Source organism: Mus caroli, chromosome 8, assembly GCF_900094665.2.
Source record: "Mus caroli chromosome 8, CAROLI_EIJ_v1.1, whole genome shotgun sequence".
NCBI lineage: Eukaryota > Metazoa > Chordata > Mammalia > Rodentia > Muridae > Mus > Mus caroli.
This window is the reverse complement of record NC_034577.1, coordinates 82,813,899-82,841,335: the sequence shown is the minus strand read 5'-3', so window position 1 is coordinate 82,841,335 and position 27,437 is coordinate 82,813,899. Positions and strand designations below refer to the sequence as shown.

Here is a 27,437-nt window from a genome sequence, read left to right as displayed (position 1 = left end):
CCAGTAGCATCATTTACTACTCAGTCTAAGTCTGTAGGCAAATTGTTCTGATTGCTCCAATGTCTTTTCTTGCTTTGTTTTTTCAGTAGTATATTTTGTTTTGTTTTCATCTAGGGTGCAATGAGGATCAGGTGTTCATTGCCGTGCCTTTTAAGTTCCCTTTATTTTAGAATGGTCCCTGCACTTTTCCAGTCCGCTGACAGCTGTTTGCAGAATACCCCTCAATTTGGATTTGCCTGATTGCCCGGTCCCCTAATTAAGAGGGCACATCTGGTTCTCTGATGGAAGGATGACAGGGGCCTGGGATAGCCATGCACACATTATTATGCTGGGATGATCTGTCATTTTTAAAATACCACCAGGTTCCCCTACTGTTTTTTTTTAATAATTTAGAATTTTTCTAACAACAAATATTATGCCCAAATACCATATTCTTTTGTCCCTATGGCTTTTCTTCCTTCCTCTCTCTCTCTCTCTCTCTCTCTCTCTCTCTCTCTCTCTCTCCTTCTTTTTTATTAATACTATCTAAGTCTTTTCTGGATAGCAGCTTAACACATTTTTCCAGTGCTCATGTAAATTGTTGGACCTATAACTAGTGAGTTAGCATACATGTCACAGTGCATAGAAAATGAAAACTTAGGAAGGACTATTTTAAAAAGAGAAAGTCACTTAAAAGGGAAATTTGTAGGTCTTAAAACTAGACTCGAGTGTTGACTCAGTCACCTAAACACTTTGTCCAACTTCTTTATTTCTCTTATAAATGAGAAAAGAAATGGGTAGATAGTTCTCCACTCTGTAAATAAGTCATGTACTCACAAGACCTTGTATATCTGAATAATTTCCCAACTTTGATTTTTTTTCATTTTATACTCATCAGAACTGCTATCATTCCATTTATTCTTTCAGATATTTGTGAAATAACCTCCTCTTACACTGGATTAGAGTAATTCTATAAAGCAGAATTTAAAAAATAGAAAACCCTTCAGTTCACTTTTGCAAAGTTAATAGCCAGTAAAAAGCACATTTCCCACTGAGCTTTTGGAAATACTAAAAAAGTCCCAGATTCCCATGGCTGTTACAATAAACTTCCAATTGAAGTCCATTAAACTTGATCCTAAACATGGCCATCTCTAGAAGGTAAGCCAAGATTTGGGCGGCTCTTGCCCAGGCCAGCACTGGGGCATGCCCGTTCTCTTCACATCAGTGTAAGAACAGACATTTCAGAAAGTCTGTCAGCTGTCCCCTCCATTCCTGTGCACAGTGACAGTAAGAAAATACTGAAGCTATGGCTTGTGCTTTGCCCCAACACCAGGAGAACTATGCTGTATTAGCAAATTAAACTTACATAGACATGTGTTCCTTTATGCAGTCTTAAATAGGGGAGCCATCTGTACCCATAATCGCAAGGAATGATTTTGAGCAAAACCATTACCCTGCACATCCATTCTTGACAATTTTAGGGAAAGTCAGTCTGCTTGATTTACTAGAAATGTCTGTAGTCCTCTCGAAAACATCCTTGCTAGTGTTTTGTTTGTTTCTTCATTTATTGGTGATCTACATTTCTTTCAACAATATGATAGTCAAGTTTCTACAGCTGTTTAAAAGGAATATTAAAATGTTCTTAACTCTGAGATTGTTTTTAGCCTCATCCTTCGGACTCAGCCAGAATAAACTATTATTCACAGTGATCTTTCCATTCTGTCTCATAAGCACTGCTTCCCAGAATCTCCCAGCACAGCTTCTGTGTAACGGGGTCTCTCCTCATCCTCAGTACTATGCTGTTCATACTCCTTACTATAGCAAGGAATGAAATGTAGTGGGTAAGGAGGGGAGGGGAGCCTCTGGGGAACGCAATATATGAGGCTTCAACTGGAGCAAAGATTTCTGCTTCTTACGCTTTCATATTAGACTATACATTACATACCCCACTGAAAGTTTTCTTTCTCCAGTGTATCTGGGGTTTTAAGTTTCTGGATTTATTATGGCGCCCAGTAGCAAAGCTGGAGTCAAGCGTTTTCAAGGCTTCCACTCGAAAATTTTTTTTCAGAGTTTATTGCTTGACTGTTTCAAATTATACAGGAGAAAGTTGGCACACAGGTTGTTGAGCTGGGTTGCTTTTTCTCAACATAAAGTCTAATTTATTTCAGCTTGTTTTTAATCTAGAGAGGAGCCAACAACTTTTCTCATAGTTTCGGAAGATCTGATCACAATTCTAAATCATGTCTATAAAAAGAGAAAGCCAAAGAGAAAAGAAAGTCACTGCATTCTCCAGCTTAACTTTTTAGCATTTTTCGAAATCCTTGTTTAGCTTTTGAGAAATATGTTTACAAAGCATTTAATTAGAACACTTGATATCTGTCGGTTATCTTACCATGTGTAATGTATGTAGCTCATAGAAATTGTTGTACATCTGTCAGAGTTCATCTGAGTGTTTTACCCTGCATCGTTCTCTCTGTTAGAACATCGTCCTCCCGGGAACATTGTCTCCCATATGTGAAGAGACAATCAGTGAGCTTATGAGGCGACCTCTGACTGCATTGCTGATACCTTACTCCTCTACCTCTTCCTCAGAGGAAGCCAGCCTGAGATTTTGTTCCACAGACATCTCAGTCTTCAACTGGCTGAATAGTGATGCCTGTTGCTCACTTACTTCCGGAATTCTCATCAGCCTTTTGTGACATCTCTCTCCCTTACTATTGCCTCCATCCTTCGTCTTTCCCTACAGTTTATCCTTGGGGAAATGTTGAGTTGTTCATCTGGTCTGAAGTGACTCAGTTGTACATCATTTCCACCAGGCCACCAGTATCACATGGCTGATTTTAATGTGGGCATACTTTATATCTCTGACCAGCACTTGTATGTGACAAATTATCATCTTCAGGTTATGTCCTCAGAAATCATGCTTTGTAATAAGAGTACCTATTAACCACCAAGCCCTTTCATGGAAGTGGAGGTTTTGCATTGTCCAGAGTATCTGTGCTCTGTGGTGAACTGACCGAGTGCCATATTATTATTGCTGTTTCCAAATACAGTTGTGTTCATGCCTAGAGTTGGGCATCCTTAGTATAAAATGCTTTGCCTCTTTTCTTAGAAACATTTTGGAAAGTCCATACCCCAAGGTGTTCAGTGAAATGCTCAGTGGAACTCCACCAGTCTAAACATTACAGTTTTTAAAACCCTTGTTCTCATTTGCCATACAAAGAGTATTCAGCACCATGTTCAGGAATGCTGTAACAATGAGCTGACTGCTGAGATTTAACTGCTTGTTATTGACATTTATTTAAAAATGCATTTGATTCTTCTTGGGAATTTTACTTTAAAACAAAACGTCAGAGTAGCTGCCTGGATTTGATCCTTAGCTCCCTCTTTCACCCAGTAAAAAGAGTGAAAAACTGAGGAAGGCTCTAGAGAGATGGCTCTGGCTGTTCACCTAGGGGACCTGGGTTCCAGTGCCAGGACCCATACTGCAGCCTGTTACCATCTGTAACTACAGGCCCAGGGTATCTGATGCCCTCTGCCTTCTGGGGGCACTAGGCACACACCTGGTGCACAGACATACATATATTTTTGAATCATATTCTGCCCTTCTGTATCAGTAAATGCTACACATTATTGAGTAGGTTAAATCAACTGGGGAAAATAAGTACATTGTATTTTGATTTCAAATTTTTTTGTATTTTGAATGAAAATGGTTTTGAATTTTTTCCTTATATTTTATTTAGAATACATTTTCTTCATAGTTTAATGAAAAATGTAACAACAAGGAAAATAGCAATAAGCACACTGTTTTCTCTGTGCTCAGAACTGCTAGATAACTTGTTTTAGACACATAATTATTTTAACATTGTGTTAAGACTGTGCCCTGGGAAAGATCCAAGTTCTTGGACTTGTTTATCTTCTGTGTGAGGACAACTAACTGTGCAATGCCAAAATACAATGAACTTTCAAATATCAAAGAGGAGAATGAAGTATTTCAAGTCCTCAGCTGGTTTACAGATGTGTGAGCTCTGTAGTGCGTTTGCTGGTTCCGTCGGGCCTTGTGACAATGTTTCCAATATGTGCATACTAGGTAAGCCTTAGAAGTAAAATTACTTAGTTTAAACACTGAAATAATTTTCTGAATTTAAAATTTTTACCTTTATATTTTTTAAAGTGAAGTCTTAAAATCAATGCCTCACAATTTAAAAAAAAAAAGTTTAAATGAGGCATTAAATTAAGGAACCTTTTTTTCTGTCAAGAAAATAAATGCCTTCTGAGAACAGGTATTCATTTAGATCTATGATTAACCTTTAACAAGATCTTCCTGTTAAATTCTACATTTGCTTTAATCTCAGTAGGAAAAATACGAAATAGTATTGCAGCATATAAGGTTTCTATATACCCTGTGGACATCAAATAATCTCTTACAGCTAAAGGCACAGCTGCAACATATTTAAATGCCAGCTTTGGGCATTGTTAGTATAAAATGCTAAGTCACTTATTGGGAAATGTTTTGAAAAGTTGAAACTCCAAGAGGAAACTCCAATAAATGATAATCTGTGATACTGCGTGTGCAGAGGGCATGGTAGGGAGTGACTGATGCCACTGCCTCTCCTGCACTCACGGGAGGAACAGAGCAGCTCTTTAAGGAAGCATAAAGGTCGCTGGTAGATGCTGCTGCCTGAAAATTGATGGGTTTGTGTAGTCTTTCAAAACACCCTAAAGTGGCTGTCGGTCTTTGCTATGAGTGTGATGAAGCCAGCATTGCCGTCAAGTTTGGAAGGTCGGATGGTCTATTTACATACCTTCCAGGCCGGATACTGGCTAGATCCTAAATAATCTGCCATAAGTTACAATAACAGAAAATTTAAGTGACTTGAATATGTACAAGTAAATCAACCATAGTTGGTATATGTATGTGCGCATGCATATGTGGCTTTTGTTTTCCTTTTAACTTGTATTTTAACTTTTTTCTTTCTCTTAAACACACTTTGAAGGTCAAATATTCGGGACAATGTAGAAATGATTAAGCTTCATAAACAACTAGTGGAGAAAAGCAATGCTCTTTCAGTCATAGAAGGAAAATTTATTCAGCTTCAAGAGGTACTGTGATTATTCTATTTGCAGATGAAAAGGATTCAACAATTTTTTAATAATGGTCATTGTGCTAAAATTTTATTTTTAATGTTTGCTATATTAAATGTATGTAACTTCTCTTTGTATGTTATTCATAAAAGCTACTAAGAAGCCACTTGGGTTTTTATAAATATCTAAATCATTTTAGTAACTGCATCTGTCATAAATCTTCTCATACCAGGAACATTCCTTCTCAGCTCATAGTGGACCTGCAGCACTGAGGATGTTTCTGTACTGGCGCGGGCCTTCACGGGCCTTCCTTTTCTCATGTGTGCAATAAAGACCAGAGTTAAGAAGAGCTCAATAATTACATCTGTTAAATCTCTCTTTGATGTGGATTTTGTTTTGTTTTGCTTTGTGTTTCTTTGGTCACCACCATTATCAGAAGGTAGTTGAGTACCCCCTGGTATCAGCTGTCAGTTCTTTCTCTTGAGCCTTGACAGCTCAGGCCGACAGTACTCAGGCTTCCCACCCTCGGGATGGTTTTCAAGTGACTGTGGGAACACAGGGATGTGCCAGCACAGGCTACTATTTATTGGTACTGCATAATTAACGGAAGTCCTAGAATTAATGAGCTCCAAACATCCCAGATGATCCAAATTTATATTAAGTCATGCTTTCTTTGAAGTACAGACACAAGGAAAGCTGTACATTGTTGTGAAGTTGAGGGTCATATGATGTGTGCTTCACTATTGAAGTCAATAGTTAAATGCCTTTCAGCTATACCCTAAGTGATGTCTTCCAACCTATATGCACCTCCTTTAATTCTAAGTATGACTACCTTCTGTATGGAAACAAAAATGGATAGGAGAGGGAACTGTTTTGTGAGGGGGAGTGTTAGTTGCCTCTGTCCATGTGCGGATAGGTCTCTCTCCACGAAAAGCACCTGTAGGAGAAAGCATTCAAAATAAGGAGTTAAGACAGGAGTTGAAAAATGATTTTAGATTCTCCGACTTCCTTGGCTATCTCCATTCCCATGTAACAGTGACCCCTGGTGTATTTGTTCAAAGAATGAAATAGCCAGTGTTGTCTGCTACAGTGCAGGCACAACTTCTGGAGAGTAGTGTAGAGACAAGGCTCGAGGGGTGTAGCCAGCAGCCTCGATGATGGGGGACCTCAAAGGAAAGACACTACAGGTAGCATGCTATGATAGTATAGTAGTGATGACAGCTGATCTGAAGTTCTCTAATCTGGCTTACAGGTCAGATTAGAGAACTTCAGATCAGCTCTAAGAAAGCCTTCACTAGGACTTACACAGGGGAGGCAGTTCACATTATGATCAAATGGTGTCTACAAAAGTCCTTATTATAAATATTAACCTGGTATTTATTCTAAAAAGCATATGGCATTTAAGTATGTGACATTGAATGTAAAGCATGCTCACATATAAACTTTTTAAAAATTAAGAAGGGTTTATTTTGCAGAATTATATTTTGCAGAATAAATATTTTTACAGAATTAAAAAACTTACTTGTATTAAAATTAGAAGCTTACCATTCAATATTGTTTATTTATTCTCTGATGGCAAATCCTTCCCATTTCCATATCTGTGATCAGCAGTTTTTGACCCATACTGAAGCATTTTTAGACAGCATGCCCAACCGCTATAGCCAGAGTAAAAAGGGGGAAAAAGTTACTGAAACCATTTGACTTACTGGTTACTGTCAACTAGTCAAAACCTACAGGCAAATAAAAGGGGAGACCATTTGCATTGTGTGATGACTGAGTGACCTTCTCTTTCTTTGTATCACACATACGTTGTTTATTACTTGAAAAATAAATTGTGCAATGTAAATGTCCAGGGTAAAGCCATGGATAGACTTGTAATGAACTTTTCAGAGTCTGATGTTAAAATGCTTAAGTTTTCTCTCTGTTTTGTAGAAGCAAAGAACACTCAGGATCAGCCATGATGCCTTGATGGCCAATGGAGATGAGCTGAACATGCAGCTTAAGGAGCAGCGTCTGAAGTGCTGCAGCCTTGAGAAGCAGCTGCACTCGGTGAGGTTTTCAGAAAGGAGAGTAGAGGAGGTGAGCTCCGGGACCTGCTCTCATTGCTGCAGGACAGTTTCTCCGGAACTGCTCTGAAAGTAGAAGAGAAACCGTTCCAAAACTGAATTCTGTCAACATCCTCAACTATGGGGTTTGGTATTTTGAATGCAGCAGGGTAGAGTAGCTAGTACAGAATGTGAATGGCGAACTGATCTGTAAAAATACCTGCAAACTCGCTGAAAGCCACCGCTTATCTAGGGATAAAGAGCCTGGAGCAAAACGAAAAGTAACGTGATAGCACGTGGCCTGAAGAGCAGAGCTTTCCTAAACGCGGTGCTTCCTGATCATTGAGACACAAGGACGAAATGAGAGGAATGACGGATTTCTAAGGGAGATGCTGTGCTCTGCTATGTCGGCAATCTTGTGAAATTATCTTTTTCAGGGAGGTTGTTTGAAAACTTACCCTTCTTTTAACTGTTGCCATTTTTAAAGCTCCCAACTAGCACAGTATTTTTTTCTAAAGTCTGTTAAACTTTTTCAAAAGAGAATATTGAAAATAAAGAAGAATTTTAAGTACTTTGTTCCATAGAAAAAAAGTGACAACAGAACATATTTATTAATAAAACCTTCAATACTACAATATAACAATTCACATTTTAATTGTAGTGATCTAATTAAATTACAGTGTTATCTAGGATGAAATAAGGAATAAAATTTTGGTTATTCTTAAGAGAATACAATTTTAATTATTCTTAAAATATGCTACTATTTATAGATTCCAGGTAGCAAGAGAAATTGTGTCCTTAAATTAAATAGTTACTAACAAACTTGTTTGAACCATGAACTCAAAGAATAGTTAATACTCATTTTTATGGGCCAATTGGAAATTAATACAAAATGAACATAATGATGGAATTCATCAGGGTAAAAAGTAAAAACACTGTGTTTCCAGGGCTTCACAGAAAGCTCTTAGCACGTTCTTCATTGAGTTCTGGCTCATGTTGTCATAAAGTACTGCATACGTTTCTACTACATTAAAACAGGAATATTAATTTAGTGTTTATTTAACGACATGGAAGAAATCAACACTGAATTGAATGCAGGCTCTGTGTGTGCTGTAGTCAGCAGCTGCAGGGGAGGAGTCAGGTCAGAAATGAGTGGCGGGCTTTGCCTGGTTTTCTTACCATGTGGGTTGATATGATAATCACTTAATGTATAACTTTATTTTCAGAGTCCAGAGTGCTAACCCTGAACCATGAAAACTCTTTGTAATTTTATTTTCATTTTAGCTGCAGGATAGAATTAATGATTTAGAAAAGGAGCGAGAACTATTAAAGGAAAACTATGATAAACTTTATAACAGGTAAATCACAACTCTATGTGTTTCCTTCTTTTTTCAGCTCTTTTAATCAAAGAATTATTGTTATATGTCTGACATTGATTTTAAAACTAGCAACAGACTATGACAGGAAGAATAAGTGTTTTAAAGGCATTAGTCACTGGGTTTTAACTGAGCTGTAGCATGTCATCTCTCAGAGAACCAGGTTGTTTGTTGTGAGTAATAGGCAGTGTCCCTTGTTGACTGGAGGCAGGTCGATCATGTGGGATGGTCTGCATCCATTCCTATAAGTCCTCACAGCACCATGGACTGTCAGCGTCTGTGTGCTCAGGATACAGACAAGGAAGATAAAACAAGGGGTGGACCTTTCACAGGCATTGTGCACTCTTGAAGAGTGATGTCTTCTGAAGACCTGAAGAAGTTCTTTGAGCTTCAGTCTTTTCTACTGGGCTTTCAGAAGACAGAAAATGTGGTCTGCAAAGGTTATCTTGCATTTATCTGTGTTCCTTATAAAGAGAAACTCGGACACCTCAGTGCAAGATGAGTTTTGAAGAACTACTTTCAGTTTTTAATGTTTCATAATTACAGTACTTTAGAAAATAACCCCTTCTGGTAATATTTGAAACAAAATTCTCCCCCATTGCTAAGTCTGGTTAAATGATTCTGATATGTCCATTGATGTTTGTCTGTGTAATTGTTACCACTTTTTTCAGTATGTGTGGTGGTAAGTGTGGAATAAGATGGAAGCAGACTTAGCATGCTTAAATATGTTTTATCTGATATGCAATCATTGCTTCATATAGATAATATAGTGAAACCTCAGAAAATGGTATCTGTGCTATAAGTATACCTTGAATCTTTTAATTATTAGTATACATTTAAATTTTTTAATTCTTACAGAGCGTGGGGAATTTGGGTTATATGGAAACATGATCTCAGTCAGCGTTGAGCATTATTGCAATGCTTTGTACCTTTTTTTTTTTTTTTTTTGTCTATTTGTTAAGGATTAGCAACAGTAGGATACCAATTAAATATTCAGGGCCCTCTGGCCAAACATCTTTATGTGGAATTGCACAAGACTTCCTTTTAGACCATTTTGTACCAGACCCTTTCTAATTGACCTTAATTAGCTTGACCTAAGAATCTATTACACCTCCTGGTTTATATTTCCATCTCTAAGGAACTGTGTGTTTATTTACATTGATGTCTCTATATGTTTTATAATCATATGTTTAAAATTTCAGGTGTCCATAGAGATTGTACAATGCCCTCCTAGGTGAAAAATGATGAGAGCCCTGTGTTTTATAAGAGAAGCAACTGAGACAGGTGCCAGACTTGTGCAGGCACTGCACTGCACGACTAGGGTAGCCATGTAGAACTGGACCCAATTCTTTCAACTCTAAAACTTGATATTTTTTCCCCAGTACATCACTCTCCCTGATTTTAATTGCATTGGAAAAAATCATCTGTGTGAAAAAGAAGCATCCATAAAATAATGGACCTGTCATACGTGCAGAGATGTTGGTTGATTTATACATATCTTGAATATCTTATAACTATAAATAATTTAACATAGTTAAATACAAAATGCTAAGTGTCATTTGGCCATTACTTCTAAATTTCTACTTCTCTCCAACTTGAGAATTTACTGGACACATTTTCCTGGAATAGAAACATTAGACTTATCTGGGAATGATACATAAGTGGAATTTTGACAAAGCATATTTTTCTCATCTTTACTTAATCACCATAAAATTCTATCTTTCCATAGTAGAAGATGATCTAAGAATGCAAATCTGGCTTTGAAGGTTTTCAGGGCTTTGTTTTGTTTTGAATGTTTTGGGCTTTGCTGCAATATTTTCAGCAGCACACTGAAGCAGATTGGGCTGCTTCCACGTAGATTTTAAATGAGTTCTATAGAAGTAACTGGCTGTAATGAGCATCAAAAGAATGTCAAAAACCCAATGGCACCTAAGCCTGAAGTCCACCATGTATATACTGCCGTAAGTAGAACGTCAGAACCCTCTGATCGTTTTAAATACTCTTTCAGAAGCATAGCGAAACCACAGACATCACCATTATCCCTAGATTCTCCAGCTCCTTTCTCATTACACTCTTATTCGTCATTGCTGAAATTAATGTTAATCAGAAACTACACACGCTACTTGTTTGCTTAGTCACAATGATAGCATGCTTTTAAAGGAGAGCATGTGTTTGCTATTCAAAGTTGGCTGCTTCTCAGGAGAAAAGATGATTTGCAGATTGCATTCTCATCTTCCTTTTTTAAATGAAATTTTGAATGTGTTTATTACTTGACATGTGACATATTAGAGAATCATGTGGTAAGATAAAACCCTCATGTTAGTACTTGGTATGAGACTTCTTTAATATGCTAAACATTTTTGATACAATGCCAAGAAATAAGAACTTCAAGAAATGTTCAGTTTTAAGATTCAGAATAATTTTTTGCAATTAAATCTTACTGTGTGCTAAAAGAGAAACTTCATGCAATAATATGGTAAGGCTAAGTCCCATCTCTGAAATTGGTATAGTTTGAGTTGCCAGGGAGCTAGTTAATGCGGTAGGCCTTCAACAACAGTGGATACACATAACCTGGGAAGGCCATGTGAATGCAGTACACCACACTTCTGAGCCTCTCCTACAGAGCAGAATGCATGTACTCGCAGGCCCGCTCAAGCATGCACTTATGTGTGCAAACCACTACTGCTACCATCCACTCCCAAGTTTTCATTTTAATGCTGGGTCCAGGATTCCTGTGTTGAAAGTGACATTAAGGTATCAATTTTTCAAGAGATGTTGGTCTAATGGCTGTTTGTTAAACTTGACTGTGGTGACCCTTTCAAGAATTGAACAGAATAAGTTTCTAATCTGCTCAGTTTGTGAACAAGCACTGCTAGCCACCCATAGACCACTCATTTGTGCAGCATGAGCTCTGATTGTCTGCAGCCCTCTTGCTGGAGTACCTGTGGGTTGCTTTATGGAAGAGGGGTTTAGACTCCCTCATTTCACACACGAGGAAGGCCTGGAATGTCAAAGCAACAAAGTTTTTCTGTGAGAAAGAAGATGAGAGAGTAGAGAAGACTTCTTTAGCTTTTATTTTGACCATATCATGTTTTAATCAAGAGTGTGTATTAACAGTATATTTGAGACCCAGAGCAGCTAGTGGACATGCTATTGAGCACAGGCAACACCAGCCCATCCTGGAGGCTGTCACAGAACATGCCAGGGCAGTGGGGACAGAGACAGTCGTCCTCCCTTCACTGCCCCTGGTGGTAAATACAGAACATTTCCATGAATAAAACGTTCTTAAATACTCCCCTCATATGCAGATTTAATCATGTATACAGCCCTTACAATGAAAATGGAGCCAGATGTGGTTCACCATTTATAGCTACGCAGATGGCTCCAAGCAGAGAGGAATATAGTAAATTCAAAAGGAATTCCTCATGAAACTGCAGTGGAATGTAGGCCTAAATTTAGAGGGAAGATAGCAGCGGACTAAATTCAGATTGACTTATGCTGATTTACACCAGTATTTTGTGGGTTTGGAAAAACCAGGCTGCTAAATTGCTCTTAATTTAAACACACACCGCTTCTGATGTCCCTGCCAGATTAGCTGCTGGTGATCTTCTGCAGTGCGCATACTGTTAGAACACTACTGTTTCTAATTGCTGGCATCTGAGGGAATGTATACTTGTCCTGTTTCATCATGCTAAGTTTTTTTTCTGGGTGGTACATGTTTTTAATGATAGAAGACTCACATGTATATATGCACTTACACTCATGCATATGTATTTATTTGGCTAGACACCGAAATTATATATGTTCTTCATTTTTAAGTAAATTTGTAAAGAAATAATCTGTAGTATTTAAAAGTATATGTGTTTGATTTGGAGTTCATTTAAGTCTAAGTAATTCTACCTTTGATAAAAATTAGCTTAAGTTATTGGCATATCAGTTCTATGGTTGTTGTTTTTAAGGATCTATGTGAAATGAGAACATAGAGAGAGGAAAACATATCTTTTAGAGCGGCTTCTGAAATGCCATTTATTTTCAAGCTGATATTTTAAGTGTAGTAAAGGTATTCAAAATGTGAAATGAATACAGATTTTTTTGAAAGTTGTGCCTTTTACAGAAAGTATCTCTTTTGGAATGAAGCCTCAGGCCTTGTTGGCAGCCTTAAGAGCCATTCCCAGTAATACCTTTCTTTTTCATTTTACTTCCTCATCAATATAAAGCCAGACTGTATAGATTTTTGTTTTATTTACTGAGTTTTAAAATAAGTAGAAGGCTCAGAGCTGAGGGTGATTCCCCAGTCACTTCAAGCTTCACAGATAATGGTTCTCTGCTGAAATGCAGATCAAAATAAGTTTTCCTGAAGTCTGGCTATCACCTGGGATGCTACAGAAACATGAGTTGCCAGGCCTCTCCCTTTGAAATGTCCCTGCATGTCAGAGAAGCAAGCTGCTGTAGCACCGTTGTTTGCCATGCTCAAGACCCACTGGATAAAGAAACGGTTGTTTTCTCCCTCTGCAGCATCTAGTTGTTCCTATCTCGTGCTGCCTCTAGTCTTCCACGCCTTGATCACTAGCAGATTTAAGCTATAACTGACACTACATTGGGCTGCAGAGGTAGCTCAGTTGGTAGAGTATGTTCACAGAGCCCCAGGTTGTATCTCGGCATCATATAACCATGTGTAGTGTTACACGCCTACAGTCTTAGCCCTAGAGAGGTGGATACCAGGCCACAAGATTCAGATCATTCTCAGCTACATAGGGAGCTCAAGACCAGCCTATGCCAGAGACCCTATCTCAGAAGAACAAAGCACTATGCCTTCGTTAAGGAATCAATCATAATTCTGTCTTCATAATCTTATCTGTGTTAACAGTCAAGTTATTTGTTCTTAGTTAGCCTGTTGGATTTATTGTAGGGTAAAGTTGCCTTTGCACCCCTTCTTAGTGTCAGTTACCCCCGTGTGGTTCAGTATGTCTGAAATTATTACAGACTTGCCGTTTTCTCAGAATTAAGTGTAGATCAGGTGGGCGATGCCTTTTCTTAGTATTGAGTGCTCTTGTAAGTGGAGGAGGCTAGCCCTGCCTGTTAGTTGCTGAGGTTTGGAGCCGTGGACTCCTCTGGAGTGTGTACAGTATCTGAATTCCTTTACTAGTCCACAAAAGCTGCACGCTGCCAACTTCTCTGGCTTTGGAGCTCTAAATTAAGGCCAGTTCCTTTGCTCATCCCACAAACTCTTTCATGTTCCCTAACCGCAGCCTGAGCAAGGCGCCTCGGTTTCAACAGCAGCAGACCAGCATATGTTTACTTAATTCCTAAGACATGATGACAGTGGTCTCTGTGCCACTAAAAGCTTTCTCTTTATTATTTTCGGGTGAAGCTGATTTCCCAGCTCTCCTTGCCTGTCACGTGTGTTTTACAGTGCCTTCAGTGCTGCCCATGAAGAGCAGTGGAAGTTAAAGGAGCAGCAGATGAAAGTGCAGATTGCTCAGCTCGAAACTGCCTTAAAATCTGATCTTACAGACAAAACCGAAGTCCTTGACAAACTAAAGACTGAAAGAGGTACATAGAAATAACCACCCATTTACTTATGCAGACATCTGATGCTTATTTGCTGAGTCAGCCAATACTTCATGTATGCCTACTGTCCGCCAGTCATCCTGCTATCCCCTGGGGACAAAGCAGTGCATATTACATATATATGTCTGTATGTGTGTGTGTGTGTGTGTGTGTGTGTGTGTGTATACACACACATATATATGTATGTATGTATAGTGTGTGTGGGAGGTATATGTATAATATATGACATACATATATGCCTTATATATATATATGCCAAAAGAATTATCTCTCAGATTCCCTTTTATCCAAGTTGTTTTTCATTAGTTTAATATCCCTAAATTCTGATCTTTTCTTTATTTCACAGTCAACAAATATTTATTGAACAAGTGCTCAGCATTGTTCTAAGTTCCAAGGATACAGCAAATAAAAGACTTACTCTCATAACCCATGGAAGCCAACAGTAGTTAGAGAAGTCTGTGATGGTACAGGTAATAGCTGATACAGTGGGGAAGATCCAAAGAAAGCCTCTTGCAGGTTTTGAAAGAACAAACCAGAGCAATCTAATAGTGAGATGTCTGTATTTATTCTATTAACCAAAATGCTTTGTCAAAATGTCACTGATAAGGAATAATCACTAAACATAATCATATTAGGTCTTGTCTCATAGAGTAAAATGTAATTAAAGATGTCTGGACTGCTATATTCCACACTGACTCATATGCATACGCAGTGCACACAGAGACACTGTGTTGGGTGAGAGATTTATATTCAAGTTTGGCACCTGGGTGTGCACCCATAAGATACACCCAGGAATATAGTAAGAAGGTTGCTCCTTTGGAACATTTACAAGTCAGTTACACGAGAATTTTAGAAGTTTGATTCATCAGGCATGGTGGCACATGCCTCTAATCATAACACTCAGAAGACCAAGACAGGAGAATTGCAAGTTCCAGACCCGCCTTGGGCTACTTAGTAAAACCCTGTGTCAATAACCAAAAAAAAAAAAAAAAGGTTTAATACAGACTTAGTAAGAAAAAAAAATGTACTTTTAGTTAGTACTCTTACCACAGGGTCACATTTTATTGAATAAACGGAACATAATTTTTACTTTTAATATTCCTAGAACCAGAGTGCATCCATAAGCAATAACACTTTAAAACTACTTATACATGTTTTTTACATTTCACAAGCCTACAGTAGGAACACAGAGTCAATGGAGTCTTTATTCCAGTAGCACAGTGGTCGGGATTTACCCACCCAGTGATTAAGTTGCTGACCGGTTGCATGCGTTTCTCTGGAGGAGTGTGCATGGAGTTAAGTGTGCTGTGGTTTCCGACCTGGTGGATTCTGATTCTAATGTGCACTCTTAAGTGCTTCCTGGAGTGCTTTGTCGTAATAGTTGCTCAGTAAATTCTTGTTCACTGATGACACATGAGTTCCCCTTTGCCCATTCCATTTTCCAAAACTAGATAAGTCACTCATTCTTAAAAGACAAGGGAAATGAGAGGACATGTAGACACTCAGCAGTGAAAGCATCCTGCCTCCGACCTGAGTCTGCTTGCCCAAGTCCCACAGAGAGAGCCACATCCTGCAACTTATCTTCTGATCCCAGAATACACACATGGCCTCCACATGCCCCACACACACAGAGTAAATAAATACATAATTTTACAGAGAAAAGGAAGTGAAATATACCTATTTTAATTCTGCTCTTTCTGTATTTCTTAGATATAAAGAATTCCAAAACTTGTGTCTTTCAGACATCTGAATTGACATCTCAAACAAAACTCTTAAGAGGGATAGAATCTTAATTTCTTTTTAAACTGTTGTTTTTAGTTGACTTGGAGAATTCTTATTATTGAGTATTATAGTTGCTAAGATACCCTGATAAGGTATTCTGTTATCCCTAGTCAATCTCATCTGTTTTCACTAGTTCTTGTCTTTAAGGATCCTTTGAATATTAAAAATAATGTCATGTGCCCTGTGGAAGAGGTCTAGATATGCTGCAACCTCAAGTTAGTCTCTTCTGGAACCTGTGACTCTTCCTCAAGTTGTTAATGTGTGGGTGTGCATGTACACACACACACACACGCACACACATACACACGCACACACACACACACATACACACACACACGCACACACACGCACGCACACACACATACACATGCACACACATGCACACACACGCACACACACGGATTAAGGTTTACTCACTGTGTTATGACGTCAGTCAATCCTCTGGTATGAATTTCAATCTATGTTCTCCCTGTTGACAACGCATGCTGCGGTTTCTCAGTGTGTGACTGTCCAGGAGATGATGCAACAGTCATTGATGATGAAGAGTAAAGAAATAATGTCGGCATCACAAGTCACATCATCCTACATAAAAAAACTCGTAGCATGTTTATCTAGTTACTTTCTAAGTAAAAGTTGCAGGAACTGGATTTCCCAGTTATTTTCTCTGAATAGTTTAAATTTACAAATATAAGGATTTAGGTCTTTATTTATAAAAACTATTAAAATGAATTCTAAGAAAAAAAGTTAAATGACTAAGCTTTTAATAATAATGATAAAAATAACTTTTCTAGCTTTTAATCATTTTCCTAGGGAAAGAAACAAAAATTTGAAATTATCTATTTAAGGAAATCTTTGACTATCCAGAAAGTTTCTTTTTGTGGTGCAGATTTTGAAATGGTTTCACTTTTCTTTGAACTCCCCTCACACATTCGCCTTCTCTTGATTCAAGTGCCCGTCGTCGGAAGATGCTTCTCTGGCTTCTCGTAGGCATTCATCTAACGGGCAAATTATTTTTAGAGAATATTCACCTCTTTATTCAAGGTACAAATTAGTTTCAGATTGTGTGAATCTGTGGGGGAAGGATATGTAAATGCAGTTTGCATTTGGTTAATGCTTAAATGAACTGCATGTGTTTAAGGGCTTGCTTTTGAACGTTCCTTTCTATCTTTAGCTGAAATGCATAATTCAGCATAGTGCATATGGTTATATTGATCACAGCTGAAGATATTAGCACAAAGGAGCTCTGAAAATTGTTTAGTTGAATTGTTCTCTGCACTGTTATTAATGGCGTGCTGGAAGAATGCAAGTTTAAAGAGCAGAATTGTATCTCATTTGAATAAAATGCTGTTTAGCTTAACCTGCTTTTTGTCAAGTCGTAAGGTAAGGGCTTGTTTTTCATCCTGTATGGAGTGCTTTGATTTTTCATATTATAATTCAGCAAGCCTATTTTCTCTTTGAACTGCAGCAGTGTGGTGTTTTTAAAGGCCAAAACATATCCTAAATAAGCAGATTGATAAAGAGAGAATATAATGTGTAAATCTACATAAATTCTCCAGAGAAAAGGTCGGTGGTGCTTAGTGATGTGTCCCTGTTAAGTTACTGTCCCACAGATGGACTCTTTTCAAAATATCAGTGAAAGGGGACATAGCTGTCCAAACAGAGAAGAGTGAAGGATGGAAACACAACTTTATTTGTACCTATTGACATATTCTTAGCTACACAAAATTGAAAGCATTTTGAGAGAGAGAGAGAGAGAGAGAGAGAGAGAGAGAGAGAGAGAGAGAGAGAGAGAGAGAAAGGAAAGATCACAGTGGGCAGAGCGGCACACCCTTTGTCCAATGGTTCCCAGCCTTCCTACTGCTGTGGCCCTCTAATACAGGTCTGAATGCTGTGCCAACCCCCAGCCATAATGCTATTTCATTGCTTCTGTAATCTTACTACTGTCATGAATTGTCATGTAAATATCTGATATGCGACCCCTGTGACATGGTCGTTGGACCCCCTCCCCTCAGAGGGGTTGCCACTGCCTCGTACCTTAGCTGGCATCTTAGAAGCCCTGCTTCTGTAGACCCTGAGTGGTTTAGTTTATCAGCAGCACCTAAGGTTCTCGTCCCTCTCACAGTGACTGGGTTTTATTGTTATTGTGGTTACTCTGGCCTTGTTAAACCGTTTGCTGTTATTTGGTTGGTCTATGTCACTAGCAATCTATCTGCTAGTTGTCCTAACTGGATCAATACCAGGAGTGCCACATTACCATTTAGTCCCTAACCAAAAGGTTTATTATTTCATGAGAATTCACAATGATTAGTAATGCTAATTTTTAGTTTGGAGACAAGTGTTTGATCCATATCTTCATGTTTTCCAGGTGTTTTTCACACTTGGAAATTCTTTTATTTTACTGAGATATAAGCAGTTCATACCATAAGATAACCTTTCATTTTCTATCTGTATAATAGAAGTGTTTCTATATTTAATAGTAAAGTATCTTTTATCTTTATGCACCCAAGGATTTCTAGGAACAACATGATATTAAAAATATTCTAATTTACTCCATTTCTTCTTAACTGTGTAACTTAACATTTTTACTTGTGTGTAGTAGTTATAGCTTGGAACCACAAAGCCTTGAAAAAAGGCAGAAACATGTTTTTGTGTGACAACCAGTCAGAGTGCACACACATTCACGGGAAGAACTCTTGGCAAATGCGTTACTTGCTTCCTTTATATTAAGAAAAGGAAACAAAAATGTACAACTTTTATGAGGACTTAGAATAAACAAGAGTTGTTGAGTTCAAAAAGAAATTGAGAGAGGCACTTTGGATGGCATGGTCTAGAAGTCCGCGAGGAGTGGGCAAAGCAGAGTAACTGCCTGCCACGCCACAGTGAGGACAATGGGAGCAAGCGCAGGCTAAAGAATGATGCATCTGCACTGTGTACCATGTGTATGCAGTGCCTGCAGAGGCCAGAGGGGGCAGCAAATCCCCTTGAACTGGAGTTAGGGTACCATGTGGTTGCTGGAAATTGAGCACAGATCCTCTGGAAAAGCAGCCACAGCTCCTACCTGCTGAGCCGTCTTTCTAGCCCATGCCCCCCACCCCTTTATACATTAAGCATGTTTAATACAGATAGCAAGAAATTAGTGTATGAATTTGCTGTTTCCTTGATTTCTCCCTGACAGTCCTGCTTGTGGGTCATGGTGAGCTTTCCTTAAAGGTGGCTTCTAACAGCAGGAATGCCGTAAACTGAAAATGCACATGAGTTATCACGGGCTCTGCCTTAGAGTCTATCTCCTGTTGGGACAGATTTGTTAGGGGTGTGCTTGATTACGTTGTAGATTTGTAGTTTATAAAATAAATGATCATGTTTCAACTCAAAGAATCTATGTTAAGTGAGGAAAAGAAAATCCAAAAGAGTCAATCAGAACACTAAAAGATAATTTTTTTTTACATGTCTTTCAGGACCCTTAATAAGTAAGTAAAAAATCATATACTTGGAAACATATTTTTAGGCATTTTAAGTACAATGTTCCTTTGAAGTCTGAGAGCACAGTTTCCTTGTGTTAATGCTGTGAATGTCAGTCTTGAGTTTGTGATGAGCAAGTGAGCCATGTGGTGGACACATGATAGTACCCAGTGCTACCTCGTCCACTGCTCCTTTGTCTGAGGTGCTGGCTGTTTGCTTTCCCATCCGATACTAGACCCAGGTTACTGTTTGTTTTTGACATCATTCTCACTTAGCTTTCTAATGTGCTGACTTTATTTTTAAGACCAAAATGAGAAACTGGTTCAAGAGAATCGAGATCTACAGCTGCAGTGTCTGCAGCAAAAGCAGCGGCTGCATGAACTTCAGAACCGCATGAAGTTCTTCAACCAGGTGCACCACTTCCCCGCTTCACTGTGTGTGTGTGTGTGTGTGTGTGTGTCTGTGTCTGTGTGTCTGTGTGTCTGTGTGTCTGTGTCTGTGTGTGTGTATGTGTATGTGTATCTGTTGTGTTCCACAGAGGAAAAAACAGTGTGCAGCATAGGAAGAAGTACAGAGTGTCACTTGGTTTATTCGTTAACATACCTGGTTGCTTATGTTCTGAGAAGATATTCTGCATTGCTGAAGTGCGCTGAGTACTTGGTTTTTTAAGTTCATTGCCTCAGTCACTGTACGTTCTGCTAGCTAGTCTGCGGTGGGAATCTGGGCTATGAACTAGTCCTCACTGTGAGCTTTGGCTTTCTCTGTTACAGGAGAGTGACATCAATGCTGAAGACCTCAGTGAAGCGCTCCTGCTTATAAAGGTAGCAGCGTCACACTTAGACATGAGTGCCATTCTCATGCTTCAAAGTCATGATGGCCTTCCTTCGTCAACCTTATGCTTAGAGAGCGAATTGTTTGTGCATCTTTTAAAACGCGCTGCATCTTAGTGCGAGTGCGTGTATGGTAGGGGAGGGAGGAGAGAGCAATGCTCAGGAAATGGTTAGTTGTAGCATATGCATCTTTCATAGTGACATCAGAGGCACATTAAAATAGACTTCAGCACTCTTACTTACAGCCCTTTGACCTCAACAAGCACTTACCTGCCCACTGTAAAATCAAGCTTGCCTTCTAAGGTGAGGTGTTGAGCCGTAAGTCAAGGCCTTGTCTAGTTCTGAGGAACATGTACACTTTTTCTGTTTATATCATAATGCACATGTGGTTTCATTTTTGTTATGAAGGTGATAAACTCTTTTTATTTCTCTGTAATTGTTCCAAATGTCTGTGCATCTGTATATATTAGCACTGTTTTAGTCATAGTAGAAAAATGGAAGATCATGAATTCAACTGAACGTTTCTTGATTTATCATGTTAAATCATATGGCCATATTCTGTACATCCTTGTTTCAATTTTTAAAAACTGTGATTTTACTTTAGGCTCAAAAAGAACAAAAAAATGGAGATCTTTCATTTTTAGAAAAAGTGGACAGCAAAATCAATAAAGATCTAGACCGATCCATGAAAGAGCTTCAAGCAACTCATGCAGAAACAGTACAAGAACTTGAAAAGACAAGAAACATGTTAATTATGCAACATAAAATAAATAAAGACTATCAGGTACCGTCTCACTACTTTCTGTGATATTCTCCTGATGGTTGTCTTCTCAGAGAAACGTTTTGTGTTATCTTTTATTATCTATGGTCACCTACTATTAAATATTATTAATATATCCCTGGCTTTTAGCCCTGTAACTAGAGAGTTGAGATGCAGAGTATAAAAACAAATGATTCAAGCCTTGGCTTTGGAGGAGCCTAGTGGCAGTAATCTCCCCTGTGTTCAGTGTTGTCACAGTTTTCATCCTGAAGCCCGCCAGGCTGTCCAGGTCAGCCGCAGCAAAGGAAGCAGCACACTGTCAGCTCTGACAGGAGGGCACCGTGGTTTAGAGTTTCCGATAGCCATCCAAAAGAGGTTCAAAATCATCCTGGTTTTGAAAATTAACTGGAAGTGCTTGATGCATTGCATGGTAGCTTTAAATTTTTATCTAGAAATGTTTGATTCCTAGCATGGAAGCTTTAACGCAGAATCTTAAAATGCTCGGCTCAAAGGCCCTCTGACAGATGCAAATAGGATAATCATAAGCACTGAACCTCTCTGTCTCTTATTTTTAGATGGAAGTTGAAACAGTGACTCAGAAGATGGAAAATTTGCAACAAGATTATGAACTCAAAGTGGAACAATATGTTCATCTTCTCGATATCAGGGCTGCACGCATCCAAAAGCTTGAAGGTACAATGTGCACAGTTTTATGGCAGTTGAAAATGCCTTCCAAACCCTTGATCGCAGTATCTTCCTGCTCATTTTTCCCCCAATTTGAAGCTGGAATAAATTACCAGAAAGACTTATTTCATCTGATTCTTTTCTACTCAGGAATTTTTAGTAGGATTTTTCAAGAATTTACTGTTTTCAAATTCAGGATTGTAGGCAAGCTTTCAAAGCACTATATAAAGTGTCACAGCCTCAAGTCTCACACCGGTGGCCTTTGTGATTTTTCTTCTATGCACCATATGCACCTTAGCCAGCTCTGTGCTAGATTCACTCTGCCCAGTCCTAGCACCAGTTCCTGGCCTAAACTTCTTTTCTTCCTTGACATCACAATATTAAATATCCTACTGTGTCACACAATCTAATCTGGCGCTTAGAATGGCAGGAAGCTGGCTCTGATTGACTCAGCCACCATCCCTTTACCTGAAATACCCTCATAGTGATTTTCAAATTTCAGCAAATAGGGAAATCATCTAAGAAAGCCGAATGTGGCAGTACACACGTGTAATTCCAGCTTTTCAAAGGACAGTGTGGGAGGAATCCAGGTCCAACGCCAGTTTGGGCACAATGATGGGTTCCTGGGCAACCTGGGCTATCTAGAAATCTATTCTAAGAATATATCTAAACACAGAAGGGGCCATACTGTCTCCAGCTGTTTCTGTACTTTGCATCTCAAGTGATAGTTATCTCTATGCACTTCTCCCAGCTAGACGCCAGAACAACCCTTGGCTTCTTTCTGTCACTTCCCCTACCGTGTGTGTGTGTGTGTGTGTGTGTGTGTGTGTGTGTGTGTGCAAGCATGCAATTTCTTCGTAATTTCTATATGAAGTCTGTGCATCTTGGAGACAGAATGGGTATTAGAGTGTCATTGTGTCATTGATAGTTGCTATGGTATAAGTGTCTTCCCTAGAGTTTCTCCATTGGAAACTTAACCCCAAATGGAATCACGTTGACAAACAGAATGTTTAAGATTTAGTTAAATCATTTGGCTCTGCTCTCGAGAGTTGATCAATGCCACTATGATAGAAGTGGGATTCACTATTAAACACTGGGTTTATTGTAAGTGAACGTGGTCCCTTCTGCTTTGGGATAGCATATCTAGAAGACCCTTGCCAAATACAGAACATTCAAGTTGAACTTGTCAACCCTTACAAGTAACTAGAAAAGTGAATCTCTTATGTGGGAATGTGGCTCAGTGAGAGAAAGCATGCTTAACCAATACAGTAGCCTGGACTCAGGTCTGCAGCACCATAGTCTGTGATAGCAGTACAAAAAGATTAAGACGATGCTTCCTGCATTTTCTTGGCACATGTTCTTTCCAGTACTAGCCTATGTTGTCTGAGTTCCTTAAGGGCAAGGCTTCCATTTCCCCATCTGTGTTCTTGCTTTCTAGCAGTTTGCTTCGGACCCTGAGAGGCTTGGTAATGTTCGTGGAGTGAATCATGGATCACAGGGCGAAGGCAAAGCATGCCCGTAAAGGCTTTCAGAGACTTGAATGAAGTCTTCACTTGGTGACCTCCCTTTTAACCAAGAAAACTGCATTAAACAAATTTTATTGATTACTATTTGGAAAAGAAGGTACAGGGCGCTCTTTGACTTCTTGGAAAGTTCTGTTCAACCAGATCAAGACACTTAGTTCTTCTTCAGAGACAAGAAGTTCTCAAAGTACAGTCTGGGAAGCCCCAAGGCTCTCCTAAGCTGATGCAGACGTCTGCAAGGATAAAAAGAGTCTTAGAGTAGCGTCAATAATGTGGTTTTTCATTTTTAGTCTCTTACAAGTTCATAATGGGGTTTCTCAGGGACTATATGATGTCTGATATCATAACAAATTAAACATGGCCATAGATTCACATTCCAGGTGTTTTCTATTAAGTCAAGACCCTAAAGACATTTGTAAAAATATTTTTTAAAAAGATTTCTTAAAAGTTGAAAAGATTAAAATAATGGCACTTTTCTCATTTTTTGGAAAGTACAACTTTGAAAGAATAAATACTATGACTTGCATTAATATGTAATAGGTTGTTATGTGTATTAAAAGATTTAAAATTAATATTTGAATATTTAAAATTATTTTTTTCTTTTCAGTATGATCAATAACAATAAGTATAAATTGTTATCAAAAGACTTTTGGGATCCTCAATAACTAAGAGTGTAAAGTTGCTTAGCTTTGTAGAACCCAGCAAACTAGCTGAGAAGAAAACCCCAAAGGATGGGGAGAAAATGAGAGGAGGGGACAATGACACGAAAGCAAAAGAGAGTAATAGTTTAAAACAGAGAGCACTCATCATCAGGTGGAAACAAAAAGAAATAGCAGAAGGCCCAGCAGTGCCAGATCTAGAACTGCACTACCTCCTGACATTATCTGAAGAGGATCTCGGGGGAGGGGGAGAGGAGGGATCTTAGAGGAGAAGTTGGAGACACATTTTATTCCAAGCTGTGCATATACAAAGATGCATAACCTATAAAATTAGCCTTATAAAATGTAACTGATGTACCTTTAACTGCACATTTAAAGACTAAATCTGTTTACTTTAGGCCTATGAAACTATTAACATAATCAATATTACTTCCGCCAAAGTAGAAGCAGACATGTCTTAGTCAGGTAAAGAGGTGGCATCCAGGGAAAGAGAGATTGACTTTTCAAGAGGAAAGATAACAGATATCGCAAAGCTGGAGGAGTGCACGGTGCCTGTGACCTCAGCTCTGACTCGTCTTTCTTGTTCCTATTCCTGGCTAAGGCTACCTTACAACTGTAGGTGTGCTGCTTCTCATTTTCAGTCTTCAACTGTAAACTCATGAATTACAGTTGCATATATTTTGAAGTTGTGATTTTGTTGTTTAATGACTAGTGTTAAAGCAAGTCTTGGGGGGTTTTGTTGTTGTTAATGAGCACCATTTGCAGAGAATAACAGTACAGTTATAGACTGTAAGATGGAGAATAGTCCCTGAAAGCACCCAGACATCCGGCCACTGCAGAAGCTCATTTGCATCCGCATATGTTTTAACATCTCTAAAATGTGTCTTCTCTTGCAGCCCAGTTAAAGGATATTGCCTATGGCACTAAGCAGTACAAATTTAAACCAGAAATCATGCCAGATGACTCAGTTGATGAATTTGATGAAACCATCCACCTAGAACGAGGAGAAAATCTATTTGAAATCCACATCAACAAAGTCACCTTTTCTTCCGAAGTCCTGCGGGCATCTGGTGATAAAGAGCTTGTCACTTTCTGTACCTACGCTTTCTATGACTTTGAACTGCAGACAACTCCCATAGTGCGAGGCCTTTACCCGGAGTATAACTTCACTTCTCAGTATCTGGTCCACGTCAATGACTTATTTTTGCAGTACATTCAGAAGAACACTGTCACGCTGGAGCTCCACCAAGCCCACAGCACAGATTACGAAACAATTGCAGCGTGTCAGTTGAGATTCCATGAGATTCTAGAAAAAAGTGGTAGAATTTTTTGCACAACAAGCTTAGTTGGTAAGTACAGTTTATGCTCTTTGGATGTTTTAATATCTAGGTTGGATTATGCATTCACTAGCATACTAAATTATTCTTATCTCACACATTAAGGGCATTTTGGGTAGGGACAGTGATCTTTCCTCACAAGTGACTGAACTCTCTTTAGTGTCATGAATGATGGTGCAAATAGCTATTAATGCTTACAACCATTATGAATAGCCATTAAACTTACAAAGTCAAATGTTTACTTTGCGATTGATACTCGTGCTTAGTTAAAATGTTATTTGTACTACATTTCTCATGCTGATAAGGACTTGCCAACACTGTTACTGCATTCTAGGAATAGTAGTTAGTGGCAAATAAGGCAGACAAGGGCTATGCCTAGAGGGGAAGACCACACACACGCACACACACCAACTGTAAAGTTCAGAGTAGCCACCACAGGCCCATGGTATGTAAAGAAGAGAAGTAACTAAGGTAAAAAGAGCTCTAGCAGACATCCGAGTCATGATAAGCAATCAGACTTATCACCAGCACACATCCCAGGAAAGATGAGTCCACTTCATCTGGACCCTCCCCAGCATCTGAGCACATAACTGAAACCATGTCCAAAAGAAACCATCTTAACACTTCAGCTTGTTCGTTCTTTTTTTTTTTTCTAATGTCTCATACTTTTCTTTTCATACACTTGTTGCAGTAGTGTTTTCACTTCACAATATGGAAATTTAGGGTTTTACTTATAGCTTTAAATATTTAATCTAATTTTGTTTATACATGTATTATTGGGGAATCTATTTCATTTTCAACTTTTTAAAATTGTTTTTTATTCTTATGTTTCCACTCTTCTTCTACCAAAATATTTTTTAATTAATTTATTATTTTTAATGTAACAATTTTATATATGTATATTTATGTATGCATATACATACAATATATATTCAGTGCCCATTACCCTCTTTCATCCCCCCATATACTTTTGACCATGTTTACAGGACAAGCAAATATTCTCTCCCATAGAGCAATCCCTAAATGTATTCAGATAGCAGGTGGTTACCTCCAAACCAACCATGGCCCTGTCATACCAGTGGGCATTTCTTGCCCAGGAGGTCAGTATCATAGCCTGTAAAGTCCACACAGTGTGTGCGCAGTAATGGCTTTTCTCCTCTCAGCCGCAGCACTGTCTGGCACTGTGGAAGCCACCAGAGGGAAGCTTCCAGCTTAGGTCCAGGTTCATTCTCCTATGTCCTGTATTCAAAGTGTGTGATGAGCCCACCAATAGTGTTTTACCATTTAGTTTTGGGGGACAAGAGCAGTGGCCATAGCCTGCATTGTTTTCAGAGACTCTAGGGCCACCCTCAGCGACATCTCATAGAGATGCAGTTCTGCACCTGGCCCTGAATATCATGTTTTTTTTTTAATAAGATAAAATAAAATAAAAATAAAAGGCCTGTGGGAGCATATGGTCTAACCACGTAGGGACTTCCATTCAAGTCCTTCATGTTTTTAATTATGTTTTAGTTACCTTATAAAGTACAGGCTTTATAGCTCTCTGTCACCAGTGACTGTGTTTATCTACCCCCTCTCTCCTATATCTCTAGGAAACTTTTTATTTCATCTTACTGGTTTGGGAGTTTTTACATTAGTCATATCCTTATAATTTTCTAATCATTTTTAAGCTTTCTTCTTTAGGAAGGGAATCTCGTGGTGGTGGTTGTTGTGTTGGTTGTGGTGGCTGCTGTTGTGGTGGTGGTGGTGGTGGTGGTGGTGGTGGTGGTAGTTGTTGTTAGTTTTTTTCTCTAGCCTCTTGTTTTCTCTTCCCAACCACAACACTCTTCCCAGCCCCATATTTTTCCTGTCTTTATTTAACCCTGATCTCTTTGTTTACCTTTTCTTCTTAAAAGATTTATTTATTTTTATGAGTACAGTGTAGCTGTCTTCAGACACACCAGAAGAGGGCATCAGATCCTATTACAGATGGTTGTGAGCCACCATGTGGTTGCTGGGAATTGAACTCAGGACCTCTCGAAGAGCTCTTAACCACTGAGCCATCTCTCCAGCCCTCCAGCTCCTTTTTATTGTTTCTACTTCCACGTTTCCCCCAAACAATGTTTAACTTGATAGCACACTCCACAGTAGTTTCCCATCTGCCATGGTGTGGTGGCTGCTGGTGTGACAGTGGACTGTAATTCATTTAAGTTGCCTTTGCTCTCTGATACTAGGGAATGGGCCCTCAAGTGTAAGCTGCTCACTAAGGAAATCCTCAAATAAAACTGGGATCAATATCCAAGCAAATAGAAACACAAATCACAGACAAGAAACATGAAAGGGCAAGAAGAAGCATGACTCCTCAAAA

The 27,437-nt window shown here is 38.8% G+C and overlaps 1 protein-coding gene across 4 annotated transcripts in view; it reads left to right on the top strand.

The window, feature by feature from the left end:
• Nucleotides 1-27,437, top strand: part of Rpgrip1l (RPGRIP1 like) — a 106,577-nt gene that overhangs the window by 18,512 nt on the left and 60,628 nt on the right. For 3 of the 4 annotated variants that reach the window (XM_029480847.1, XM_029480845.1, XM_029480846.1), the window contains exons 7-16: nt 4,977-5,082; nt 6,997-7,143; nt 8,394-8,467; nt 13,899-14,038; nt 19,294-19,305; nt 19,602-19,708; nt 20,068-20,118; nt 20,732-20,911; nt 21,463-21,580; nt 24,650-25,102. In XM_029480847.1, the coding sequence (XP_029336707.1) occupies nt 4,977-5,082; nt 6,997-7,143; nt 8,394-8,467; nt 13,899-14,038; nt 19,294-19,305; nt 19,602-19,708; nt 20,068-20,118; nt 20,732-20,911; nt 21,463-21,580; nt 24,650-25,102 (1,388 nt within the window). The remainder of the gene's footprint in view (nt 1-4,976; nt 5,083-6,996; nt 7,144-8,393; nt 8,468-13,898; nt 14,039-19,293; nt 19,306-19,601; nt 19,709-20,067; nt 20,119-20,731; nt 20,912-21,462; nt 21,581-24,649; nt 25,103-27,437) is intronic. The other variant, XM_021171160.1, reaches the window with a different exon arrangement.